General features: G+C 42.8%; 2 protein-coding genes across 2 annotated transcripts in view; one reads left to right on the plus strand and one right to left on the minus strand.

The window, feature by feature from the left end:
• Window positions 1–2,119, plus strand: part of LOC101851023 (putative uncharacterized protein DDB_G0277255) — a 7,464-nt gene extending 5,345 nt beyond the window's left edge. The window contains exon 6 of the mRNA XM_013079970.2: window positions 108–2,119. Within this exon, the coding sequence (XP_012935424.2) occupies window positions 108–1,641 (1,534 nt within the window). The 3' untranslated portion in view covers window positions 1,642–2,119. The remainder of the gene's footprint in view (window positions 1–107) is intronic.
• Window positions 2,120–8,920: 6,801 nt separating this feature from the next.
• Window positions 8,921–11,209, minus strand: part of LOC106011198 — a gene marked incomplete at its 5' end in the record, with an annotated part of 4,025 nt that continues 1,736 nt past the window's right edge. Inside the window, 2 exons of the mRNA XM_035968614.1 lie at window positions 8,921–9,375; window positions 9,978–10,033. Of these exons, the coding sequence (XP_035824507.1) occupies window positions 9,208–9,375; window positions 9,978–10,033 (224 nt within the window). The remainder of the gene's footprint in view (window positions 9,376–9,977; window positions 10,034–11,209) is intronic.

Below are 11,209 nucleotides of genomic sequence, written 5' to 3' on the forward strand. Positions count from 1 at the left end.
TCATCCCCGTCATTATTATTATTATCATCATCATCATCATCATCATCATCATCATCATCATCATCATCATCATCATCATTATCGTCACCACTATTATTTCCCCCCAGAGCTCTCCGTGGCTGGGGGTACGCCTTCAAAGAGCGCGGAGAGATGGAGGTCAAAGGCAAAGGGCGGATGTCCACCTACTTCCTCATGGGTCACCTCCACCGGCGCCTGGCTGACCCCAGTGACCCCTACAGCGACCTGGATGTGCGGCAGGACAGCTCGGAGGCCGCTCAGAATGATGACGTCACGCACACCACAGCAGACGTTTTGACGCAGCAGCACACGCAGACAATGACGTCAGGCTTCTCTACCACAGAGGCTCACGTGATTTCCCTCATTGCCCCAGAGTCTGGTGACGTCAAGAGTGGACAAGTTGCACCCCACGGCTCGATGACATCATTAGCAACGCCCCCTAGCGTCACAGACTCGGCAGACGGGTTTGTATCTCGGTCTGAGTCACCTACAATCGGAAGAATCGAACCCCAGTCTTCAAAGCCGGACGGCAGCCCGTGTAGATCGGAGACTGTCAAGACCTCCCCTGTCCGCCCCTCAAATATCTCCGCGGATCACGAGACCAGAAGACTGTCTCAAACCTGCAGCACTGCCAGCCACCCGTCACACGTGACGTCACAGACACTTCCGGGCGCTGGCACCTCCGTCATGATGACGTCAGAGGGGAGGTCTCACTCCCCGTGTGCTGGACACACCACCATCCCAGCTGAACATACTTCACACACAACACAACACACCTCACACACAACACAGCACACCACCCTCCCAGCTAAACCCACCCCCCTCCCAGCTGAACACACCACCCTTCAAACCGAACACACATCACACACAACAACATCATCAACATCTTCCGACGTTACAACAGACACGCCGCACAACTCCAAACCGACCTCCGCCACCGACCCCGCCCCCCACTTCTCACCTGACAGCCCGCTGGGTCACGTGGTTGGCCGGTCGTCCCCCAGAAATGACCAGTGTGTGTACGTCAACGGTTCCTTCAAGGGTGCCTACGGCCCCCAGGTCAGAGGTCAGTCACAGACTCACCAGGAATCGGCTGGCGCTAAGGGGGGATCGCTCACCAACCACGGTAACGATCCCAGCAAAAACAACACCTCCAACAACGACAATAGCACCAACAACGACAACAGCAACACGAACAATATCACCAACGACGACAACAACACCTCCACCGTCACCAACAACGACAGTAGAAGCAACAACGTCACCAACGCTGACACCGACAACAGCAGAGGCAGCATTACCAACAGCACCAACAACGACAACAACCACACCACCATTGCTACAACCAACAACACCACCACCAACAACAACAACCACCACCCCACCAGCGCCGTAAACAACCCACCAGAGCTGAAGTCCACCTCACCCCCCTCCCAGCCCCCCGAGGGCAGCCCTAACCTCAGCCGCAGTGAGACCTACCCGGGCGTACACACCACCACCGCCGAGAGAGATTCGAACCCGGGACCTGTGTCTGCCTCGCATGGCGATCTACACAGACTGCAGGCGAGGGGCAAGGAGAAGAAGAGGCGGAAACACAGGAGTAAGCTGTGTAGTGTCACCTAGACACACGTGGGGGACACACATTAGACACAACATGACTGTATGTGTAGTATGTAGCGTCGTGTGTTGGCGGAGCCTAGACTACTCATGTCTATGTGTAATGGGTTGACCAAACATGTACACACATTATGACAGAGTGTAATGCGCTGACCAAGCCTAGACACAAATGTCTTTGTATAATGTGTTACACGCACGGCTTACTAGAATAATCAGGCCTCCCCAGGGGGCCCGTAGTCTGAAAATGTGGAGGCGAGTTTAAAACGAGGTCACTGCAGCAGCCTACGCGAGACAATACGACAGCAGCGCAATCAGATAAAGGGAAATCAAATAGACTTTTGCCTTTTATACAACTACAAATAGTATCCTAATTGGATTTATGATAACTAGATTTCTAGATCAAGACTCTAGTTCTTGTCTCATTTTTTGTTATAAGTGCGGTAAAAGAGCTTCACTTCCCTTTGGCAATGGGCACATAAAATAATGAGAGAAAGAAGAATAAAGATAGCATTTTATAGCACATATCCATGGAAAACACAATCCATGCTCTACGTGCTAAAAAAATATGCTCATTCATTAAGCAAGCATGGAATCATTTATAGGCCTAACAGTAGAAACATTGCCAAGTATGGGTAATACACACCTACATGTGAGCATGTATACACACATAGAGACATAGTCTAGATAGACACACATAATATGCGTTCACAAACATTACAGTGTAAATATTATGAAAAAGGTTTAACTTAACATTGTTTATGAAGACAGCTTTAGGACTTTCTGTGTAGGTTCTTCCTCAGATGGTGGATTGGATATCTTGCAGAAATTGTTTAGCAAAATATTGCTCAAGACAAGGCAGTTGTGTTGTCTCATCTCAAAACCATAATACTGTGAGATGTCCTTAAATATTTCACTCAAAGAGTTTCTGCATAGCCTACCTTGTCACACACTGGCTCCTACAAATGAACACAATGAATCAAAAGAAACAATGTCTTTATGTGAATATTCTTCTGACTGGTCACTTTCAACTGATCTGACTGAAAAACTTTCTAGATTTAGCTCTACTTGCTGTTCTTGCTATGGGCACTGGTGTTGGAATTAAACTTTCGGGCAAATAAGAAAATAGCGATGGAGGGGGGGGGTTGTCTTAATCTTCCTTTGACAGAAATAGTTTCAAATTCATCTGGAAAATGTTTAATACAAGCAACAATATTTGCAGTATCGAGTATATTGTCGCGTGGGATTGCTTTCGTCCAACGTTCTCTCTCACCTTTATCTTTAGGTAGAGATCTAGATATAGAACTAGATATCTAGATCTAGATCTAGATCTAGATTCTAGACCTAGAATCTAGATCTAGATCTAGATGTATCAGACTACATCTAGATCTAGATCTAGATTGTGTAGATCTAGATCTAGCTATCTAGATCTAGATCTAAGTCTTGTCTAAAAAAGGTAACCTTGTCAGTAGAGTCATAATTTGACCTGCACCCAGTAACTCAACATTTTCTGCCCATTTTCAACAAAGTCTATACAATGCACATTATTCCATTAGAAAGCACTGAAATTGATAATCCAAATGAAATACTCTAGACCTATCCTCCTGTCCCACGTGTCACATCACAAGTCACAAGGCAGGGCGGCTGACATTTTGAAAACTTATTTACTTCCGCCGCTGTTCTTCTCACCTCCCCTGACCTGTCACATTTCAGAAATGTTTTCAAGTAAAAAAACAAACAATTGTAATTAAAATGAAGAACATTTTCAAAAATTGAGAAATGTAAAGTGCACTTTGAAAGCTAATTGGTATTAAAGGAAGGATATTTCTTTATTTCTGCTAGGGAATTTGTTAAATGCTATTTATAGGAATGAGATGACAATCGGCTGTTGAATGTGACTCCCACCTTCTGACCTAGTTATGCGTCGCCTCCACATTTTCAGACTACGGTCGCGCTGAGGAGGCATGATTATTCTAGAAAGCCGCGGTTACACGGCATGCTGATCATATCAAAACTGGACACGAGCCAGTGAGTAACATGGTGTGTTGATCAAACTGTGTTGTGTCACATAGACACGCGAGTCCGTGTGTAATGTCAAAGTGGCACTCGCGTCAGTGTGTAGTGTGACATAGACACGTAGGAGACACACAAGTCAGTGTGTAGTGTATAACCCTGTATCTGCCTCTCACTGAGATCTGCACAGACTGCATGCGCTGGGAAGAAGAAGAGGAGGCGAAAACACAAGAGTGAGCAGTGTAGTTATCACTTTGACACACGTGGCAGTGTGTGGTGTGTGACATGGTGTGTCACGTGTTGTGTTGACCAAACATAGACTCAAGTGTACTCTGTGTAAAGTCACATAAATATACGTGTGTCACGCAAGTTAGTGTGTAGATCTAGTGTGTAACGTGGCGTGTTGATCGAACAGTATTGTGGTACATAGGCCCCCACGTCAGTGCGTAGTGCTGTATTGACACATATGAGACACGCGACACAGTGTGAAGTGTGTACTGTGGCGTGTCGACGAAACTGTGGAATGTCACACAGAGAAACCTGAGACACAGCAGCTGGCTGCAGTCAATGTATACAAAACATAAGTGAGACACACGAAATAGTGTGTAGTGTGTATTGCCGCGATTGATATAACTGTGTTGTGTTATAATACGTCGGTGTGCAGTGTGTAGGGTGGTGTAGGGATCAAAGTGCGACACACGTGAGGCCCACAAGTCAGTGTGTAAACTCACATAGACACACGCGTCAGACATATGAGACAGTGTGTAGTGTGTAACATGGCAAGTTGACCAAACTGTTGTCACCACATAAGTCACGCAGCCTGGATCCCTTCCCCGCCACTGTGTTGATCCAACCCGTAGACTGTCTCGTTCACATCATCTCCGCTACTGCCAATGACTCACTCCGGTTAGGTACAGTCCTTACTAGCATTCACTTGTTATTCCTCTACTTAAGAAACAAAACGTGCCAGAGGATGACTTCAACAATTTTTGGCCCGTTTCAAACTTACCTTTTTTCTGTAAAGAATTCTCGACTCTAGAATAGATTGTGTTGGTTCAAGTTAAAGCTCAGCTCAGTCACAACAACTAGTTGGACATTTTTCAATCGGATTATAAGGAGTTCCATTATACTGAAACTGCTCTTCTGGGAATCCAGAATGGGTTGTTTTTTTTCACTGAATCCGACAGTGGGATAATATATAATTATCCTTGCACTTTTAGATCTGTATGCTACGTTTGAGACAATTTATCATTCGACCCTTCTGGAACGTTCATGTAAAACGTGTGGCTTTTCTGGGACTGTGCGTGAGTGTTTTACGTCATATTTAAGTGATCGCAGTCAGTCAATTTGTGTCAGTGACACATAATTCTCCAAAATTCCATTGTTTGGTGGAGTGTCCCAAGGTTGTGTGCTGGCTCTATTACCATACGCTATGTACTCAATACATTGAGTAAATATTCTGAGAGCCCATGGCAGAATCTTTCATGTATATACTGATGATACACAGCTGTATTGGTCATGTCCAAAGTCGGATGTAACCAACTACTTATTGAACAGCATCAGCTGTTGTATTGGAATTGTTCAAAATGGATGACTGACAACAAACGAAAGATGATCGAGGAGTAGACAGAAGTATTTCTCAAAGGTATCGTATAAGCGCCCCCCCCCCACCTCCCGATTTTTGCGCACCCCTCCCTACCCCCCTTCCCAATTGCTCCTTAGTCCATACCCCCCCCCCCCCCCCCCCCCGATATTTTTTTCTCCCTTCCCCCCCCCAGCCACCATCTGGAAAATTTAACGAACCTTCCAATAAAATGAAACTTCTTTTTTTTTTTTGTAAATGGCAAATCAACCTCAGTATTTGTCCCGGGCCCCGGGGGGCGTCCCCCTCAATTTTCTGAGCATTTTTAAAAACTTTTGTACATTGGTGTGTATTTTTAAAAATAAAACAGGTTTGTTCCTAAATGGGAGGAGCGTTCTCACTGTAACTTACTAAAAGCACAAAAATGTCATGATCTCTCGTTCTTTTATTCACTGAAGGAGAAGTAAAACAGATATTTTGTTCCTATTAGTACAGGGGTATGGTGTTGGATGTGCCCCCCCCCCCCTTTTTTTTTCCCCCCCCCCCCCCCCCCCTCCGTTTATTAATTTTGGACCACTGGTACCCCCCCCCGGCTTTTATTCCCCCCCCCCCTCCCCGCCCCGCCCTTCGTTTATTCGATACCCCAGAGTACTGTGTAACACCAACAGGAAGTTTGACATCTGTAACATTGATACCATCAGAATAGGATCTTCAACTATTACCTTTAGTGAGAACGAAAAAAAAAGTATTTTCTTTGAACATAAATTGTGTTTCTTTCCTGTTTTGTGTACGATAGTGTATTATTGATTCCCTCTTCGATCTCGTATTGCATACGACAATATTGATTCAACCTTCATTCTTGTTTGCATACTACAATATTGATATCATCTTCATTCCTGTTTTGAATACGGCAGTATTGATTCCAATAAAATACAATATAAAGGGCGAAACACTACAATGTTTGAGATATATCCCTGTACGTCCAAGACTTTGATCACGAATCAACATTAATTGAGTACCAGATCAGAAACCAGCCATCATAGTTCGCCACTCATTTCTCTACTCGGAACAACAACAACAACAACAATAATAACAACAACAAAAACAGCAACAACATCAATAACAACAACAACAATAATAATTACAACAATAACAACATAACAATAACAGCAGCAAAAACAACAACAACAACAATAACAACAACAACAACAACAACAACAGCAACAACAACAACCATAAGGATAAACGCAAATCCCCTTAAACACAATGGGTGGCAAAATAAGGCAAGGGCTTATTCATCATTCAGTTTAATCTTATTCACAACATGTATCCAAAATCAGTATTCTTTACCGTAACAAAAGGTCAACACAATTAAGGCTATCTTGACTAACATACTCTCAAGCACCAACATACACGATTACATTTTTACTAATACTGTAGCAGCCTAATGGATAAAGACTGAATGTATTCTAATAAAGCCATGCAAAGTCAGGAAGACATCAGCGACAAACACAACCACAGTGGAGTCCGCTTAAAGTGAACTCGTTGGGACCAGAAGAAAGTGTCCGTTCACTTTATCCGAGGTTCAGCTTAACCATTTCGGTAGAGTGGAGGCCTAGAAACAGTAGCTACGCGCAGTTCTGGGTCTAGAGTGGAAGTGGGGTGGGGGGACAACACATCGGGCGAGCCTAGACTAGAGCTCTTTTTTTCTGATTGAGATTGCCGTCGCCAACGCCCAGCTGGGATTGTCTGCCGATGCCTGAGGCAAAGAAGTTTATTTTCACAGCATGGCGACTGTTACACGGTCGGTCCGTTCTTCGCTTTCACTAATTCTAGGCCTTCACTTTATCCGATTTCCCCATTTTATAGACCAGCGTTTCAATTGGGACCACAGAATATCGTTCAGTTTAACGGATTGTTCAAATAAAGCGTGTTCACTTTTGGCGGACCCCATTGCATTTTCCTTTTACAAAGAAACCCTGAAAATGTCTCTGAGAGACTTCAACATAAATACTTCGACATGGAAGAGCCTAGCTCCCCACAGACTCGGTTGGATAACAACTATCATAGAGGGCAGCAAGTCATATATTAGGTTCCTCGAATTAACTCTTTATCTTCGTCGAGCCGCTTCCAGCAACTCGTGGTTTGGAACTTCTGGGTGGTGAGCTGCTGGCAGCGTCTCGGGCACATTCCTTTACGATGACTTCGACATCAAATAAGATCTAGATCTACTTTTCGCCAATTGCCGAAAACAGGTCTCTTTTATCTGGATTTCATTCTTTAGATGAAGAACTATCAAAATAGGTTGAATTGTTTTGGTTTAATGACCAATATAGTGACGCTTTCGTCCTTTTTAGATTTAGTTTTTTTTTTTAATGGCCCCGGCATAGTGGGTTCACCCCCCTCGGAGATAAAGAATTAAAGATGCTGAAACCGAGAAATTAGCCCGCAGACTATAAAAGTTCACTAGTGGAAATGAAGCTTTTAAAAGTTCAAAATGTGGCAAACTAACTCTCCTCTCTCTGACCTTCATTACTGGTCTCAATGGCCACAGCAGAAGCCACAAGTCATCGTAACCTTTTTGTCTTCTGTTTCACTTTTTTTTAACACTACTCTCTGCTGATCTATGCTTTGGTCATCTTCAGACATTGACAGGCGTGGTCGGGTAAAAAAAGGTGAATTTTCTATTTTCTAAAAGGTGGTGCTGTGAACTCTAATTAGCGTGGTCGGGTAAAAAGGTGAATGTCTTCTATTTTCTAAAAGGTGGTGCTGTGAACTCTAATTAGCGTGGTCGGGTAAAAAGGTGAATGTTCTATTTTCTAAAAGGTGGTGCTGTGAACTCTAATTAGCGTGGTCGGGTAAAAAGGTGAATGTTCTATTTTCTAAAAGGTGGTGCTGTGAACTCTAATTGAAGCACAAAAACATTTTAGAGCATGGACTATTTTCTTTTTGTTAAAGACTTCTTAGTATTACTGATGTAAAAGGAAAAGTCTTAGACTAGATTTTGTACACAATCAAAAAGTGGTATCTTTTATATCGTCATTATATTATCATTCTTTACAACATCAAACAGGAAACAAACAAAAAAACATCTCCATTCTTTCAAGCCTGGAAATAATGTCACCAAATAAATCAGTTAATGTAAGTGTCTTAGTTTTAAATATCCACCAGGATGGGGATGAAAACAAATGGTACAAAAAGTCATGGAGTAAGAAGCGAAAGAAAAAAATGCATTTTGGGAGGATGAATAACACACAGCAGTCAATCCCACCCACATCCAGTATTTTAAAAAAAAACTCTTTGTTTAATTTGTTTGTTTATTTGTTTGTTTGTTTGTTTGTTAATTATTTCTTTGTCTAATTATTTGTTTAATTGTTTGTTTGTTTGTTTGAGTAGAGAGAATTACGTTGACACAATGCAAGGAACAAGAAAGGCAGACAGTAACAACAGAAAGACAGACTAGAAAGACGTACCAGTGGCGCCTTCTTGTCAACCACAAAACCAAAACTTACAAATCCTCTCAAATGACATGATGGTGCCCTCCATAAACTCTCAATTTTACAAAGAAGGAAAGAAAGAAAGAAAGAGAAAGAAAGAAAGAAAGAAAGAAAGAAAGAAAGAAAGAAAGAAAGAAAGAAAGAAAGAAAGAAAGAGAAAGAAAGAAAGAAAGAAAGAAAGAAAGAAAGGGAAAGAAAGAAAGAGAAAGAAAGAAAGAGAAAGAAAGAAAGAGAAAGAAAGAAAGAAAGAAAGAAACAACAAACAAACATGAGTATGATGAGTAACGACAAGGGTTTCATGATGCCAATGAGAGCTATAAAAGCAGAGATTTGATGATGATGATGATGATGATGATGATGATGATGATGATGATGATGATGATGATGATGATGATGAGAACTATAAATGATGATGATAAAAACTACAAAAGCAGGAGTTTGATGACGTCAATGAGAACTACCGGAGCAGGGGTTTGATGAGAACTACAGCAGCAGGGGTTTGATGAGGGCGACCCACTGTGCCACCGTCCAGTTGTCCTGGGCCTGGACAAACACGTCATTGACCGTGAAGAGCGGGGTGCCGTACACACCTCGGGTACATCCGTACTTCCACGCCAGGCGAGTCGCGGAGTCGATGGCCTCGTCAGACACCTGCCAGACACACGAGGAACATTAAGATTTAGGCCTACGTACTTTTTCGTCCTCTCAATACTCTCAGTCTCAGACATTGGGGCGGGGAGAAGCAAACATGTTACTCTTAAGTCTTGTTTATTGTATCGCCTGCTGAGGTGAAATCAGGCGCTCGTCAATTTTAGGACACGTGAGTTTACTGGTAGCGTCTTAGAGCCAGTTCATTTGCCTTGCTTTTAGTGAAAAAATACCCATCTATGTCCAATAAGAGTCGAAATATTTGCGATTGAAGGAGGTAAGGGTTGCCTGGTTTCGGAGGTAAAATTGGCGAGAAAATGGCTGCTAAAATCTGGTAACTTCTATAGCTTGAGAGTCATTGAAAACTGAGAATGAACATATTTTAAGTGATTAATCAACGACTTTTTAAATAAAAATTCACATAGAAACTTGTTTTCATATGTACATAAGAGGTGGTTAGACAAAAACGAAAAATTCGATAAATATTGTCAAACTGGGGGGGGGGGGGGGGAATGCCTGTTTCTTTGATTTCATTATTTTGACGAGCACCTGATTTCACCACGATGCCTCACATTTGGTCGCTTTAAAGCACAAGGGGACTATACCGAAAAACGCCTTATTGAGAAACTCGAAGATAAAGATTTTGCCCCTTTTTCAGTTTCTGCAAAAGACAAGGAGAGTTTTATCTTTTACCAAACAAATATATACACACCAATGAAACCAAACTTCTCTTGAAGGCAGGGCAATGCTCACTTTTGGAGCAGGTCAAGATTTCAGGAAACCCCCAAAATCTGGGTTAGCCCGCTTGTCCTTAAAAGTGACCATTTAAAAGGATTTGATTCTTTCTTTCATCCCAAAGAGTGAGTGTGCCAAAAATTGCTCAGATAAGTGGTGAGTCGTAACATGACAACAGAGAGAATGTGAAGCTGTATCATTCCTCTCCGAATCATCACGACTGACACAGGCCTAGAGTGGTTTACTACTCAAAGTAGGCAGTGAAATGACTTCATCAAATTGCTGGATTGTACTCATTTTGCTTGTTAAGTTGTCAATCTAATTGCATCGATATCGCCAAAAAGTGCGGGGCTCTAATAGTAATAGTGCGCGACTTTGATAGTTTTTCTTCGAAAGTGCGCGACTCTGATGATCTCCCAGGAACATTTAGGCCTACTTGCTTGTTCGGCCTCCCATACACTGCGGTGGGGAGAACCAAGCATTATTTTACTCTTGTTTGTTGAATCGCCTGTTGTTGCGTGGTTATGTTGTTTTTGGTTCGTGTTTCTCTGCCCCCCCCCCCCCCTTTATCCATCTTTTCCAGGGCCTTTCTCTTCCTCTACTTCCACACGAGAATATATAAATTATGATAAATAAATTTCACTTATGCGCACATCCCCTTCAGCAGAAAGCTCTATGCGCTTTAATTTAGTTTTCGTAAGAGTTTTACTGCACCTGCAAGCAGATAGGTCTTTATATTATATTAAGTCACCGCCTCAGAACTATTTTGTCCAAAGTGTATTTAACTACAAAATGTTCTTTGTTCCAAAATGTTCTGAGGCGACTAAGTGTCAAAGATTAAATGTGTTTTAAAGGAGTAACAAACAGAGAAAGGAAGGAGGAGAGATAAGGACGAAAGATGTTTGACAGGAAAGACGGGGCAAAGCACACCAGAGCACCCGGTAATCACCCACTCGTTGTGTTTTACAATTGGTCGCATTAAAGGACAAGTGGGCCAACCCAGATGTCGGGGGTTTCGAGAAATCTTGACCTACACCAAAAGTGGGCATTGCCCTTCCTATAGGATAAGTTTGGGTTCGTTGGTGTGTGTGTGTGTGTGTGT

This window comes from Aplysia californica, unplaced genomic scaffold (assembly GCF_000002075.1).
Source record: "Aplysia californica isolate F4 #8 unplaced genomic scaffold, AplCal3.0 scaffold00070, whole genome shotgun sequence".
NCBI classification, from domain to species: Eukaryota; Metazoa; Mollusca; class Gastropoda; order Aplysiida; family Aplysiidae; genus Aplysia; species Aplysia californica.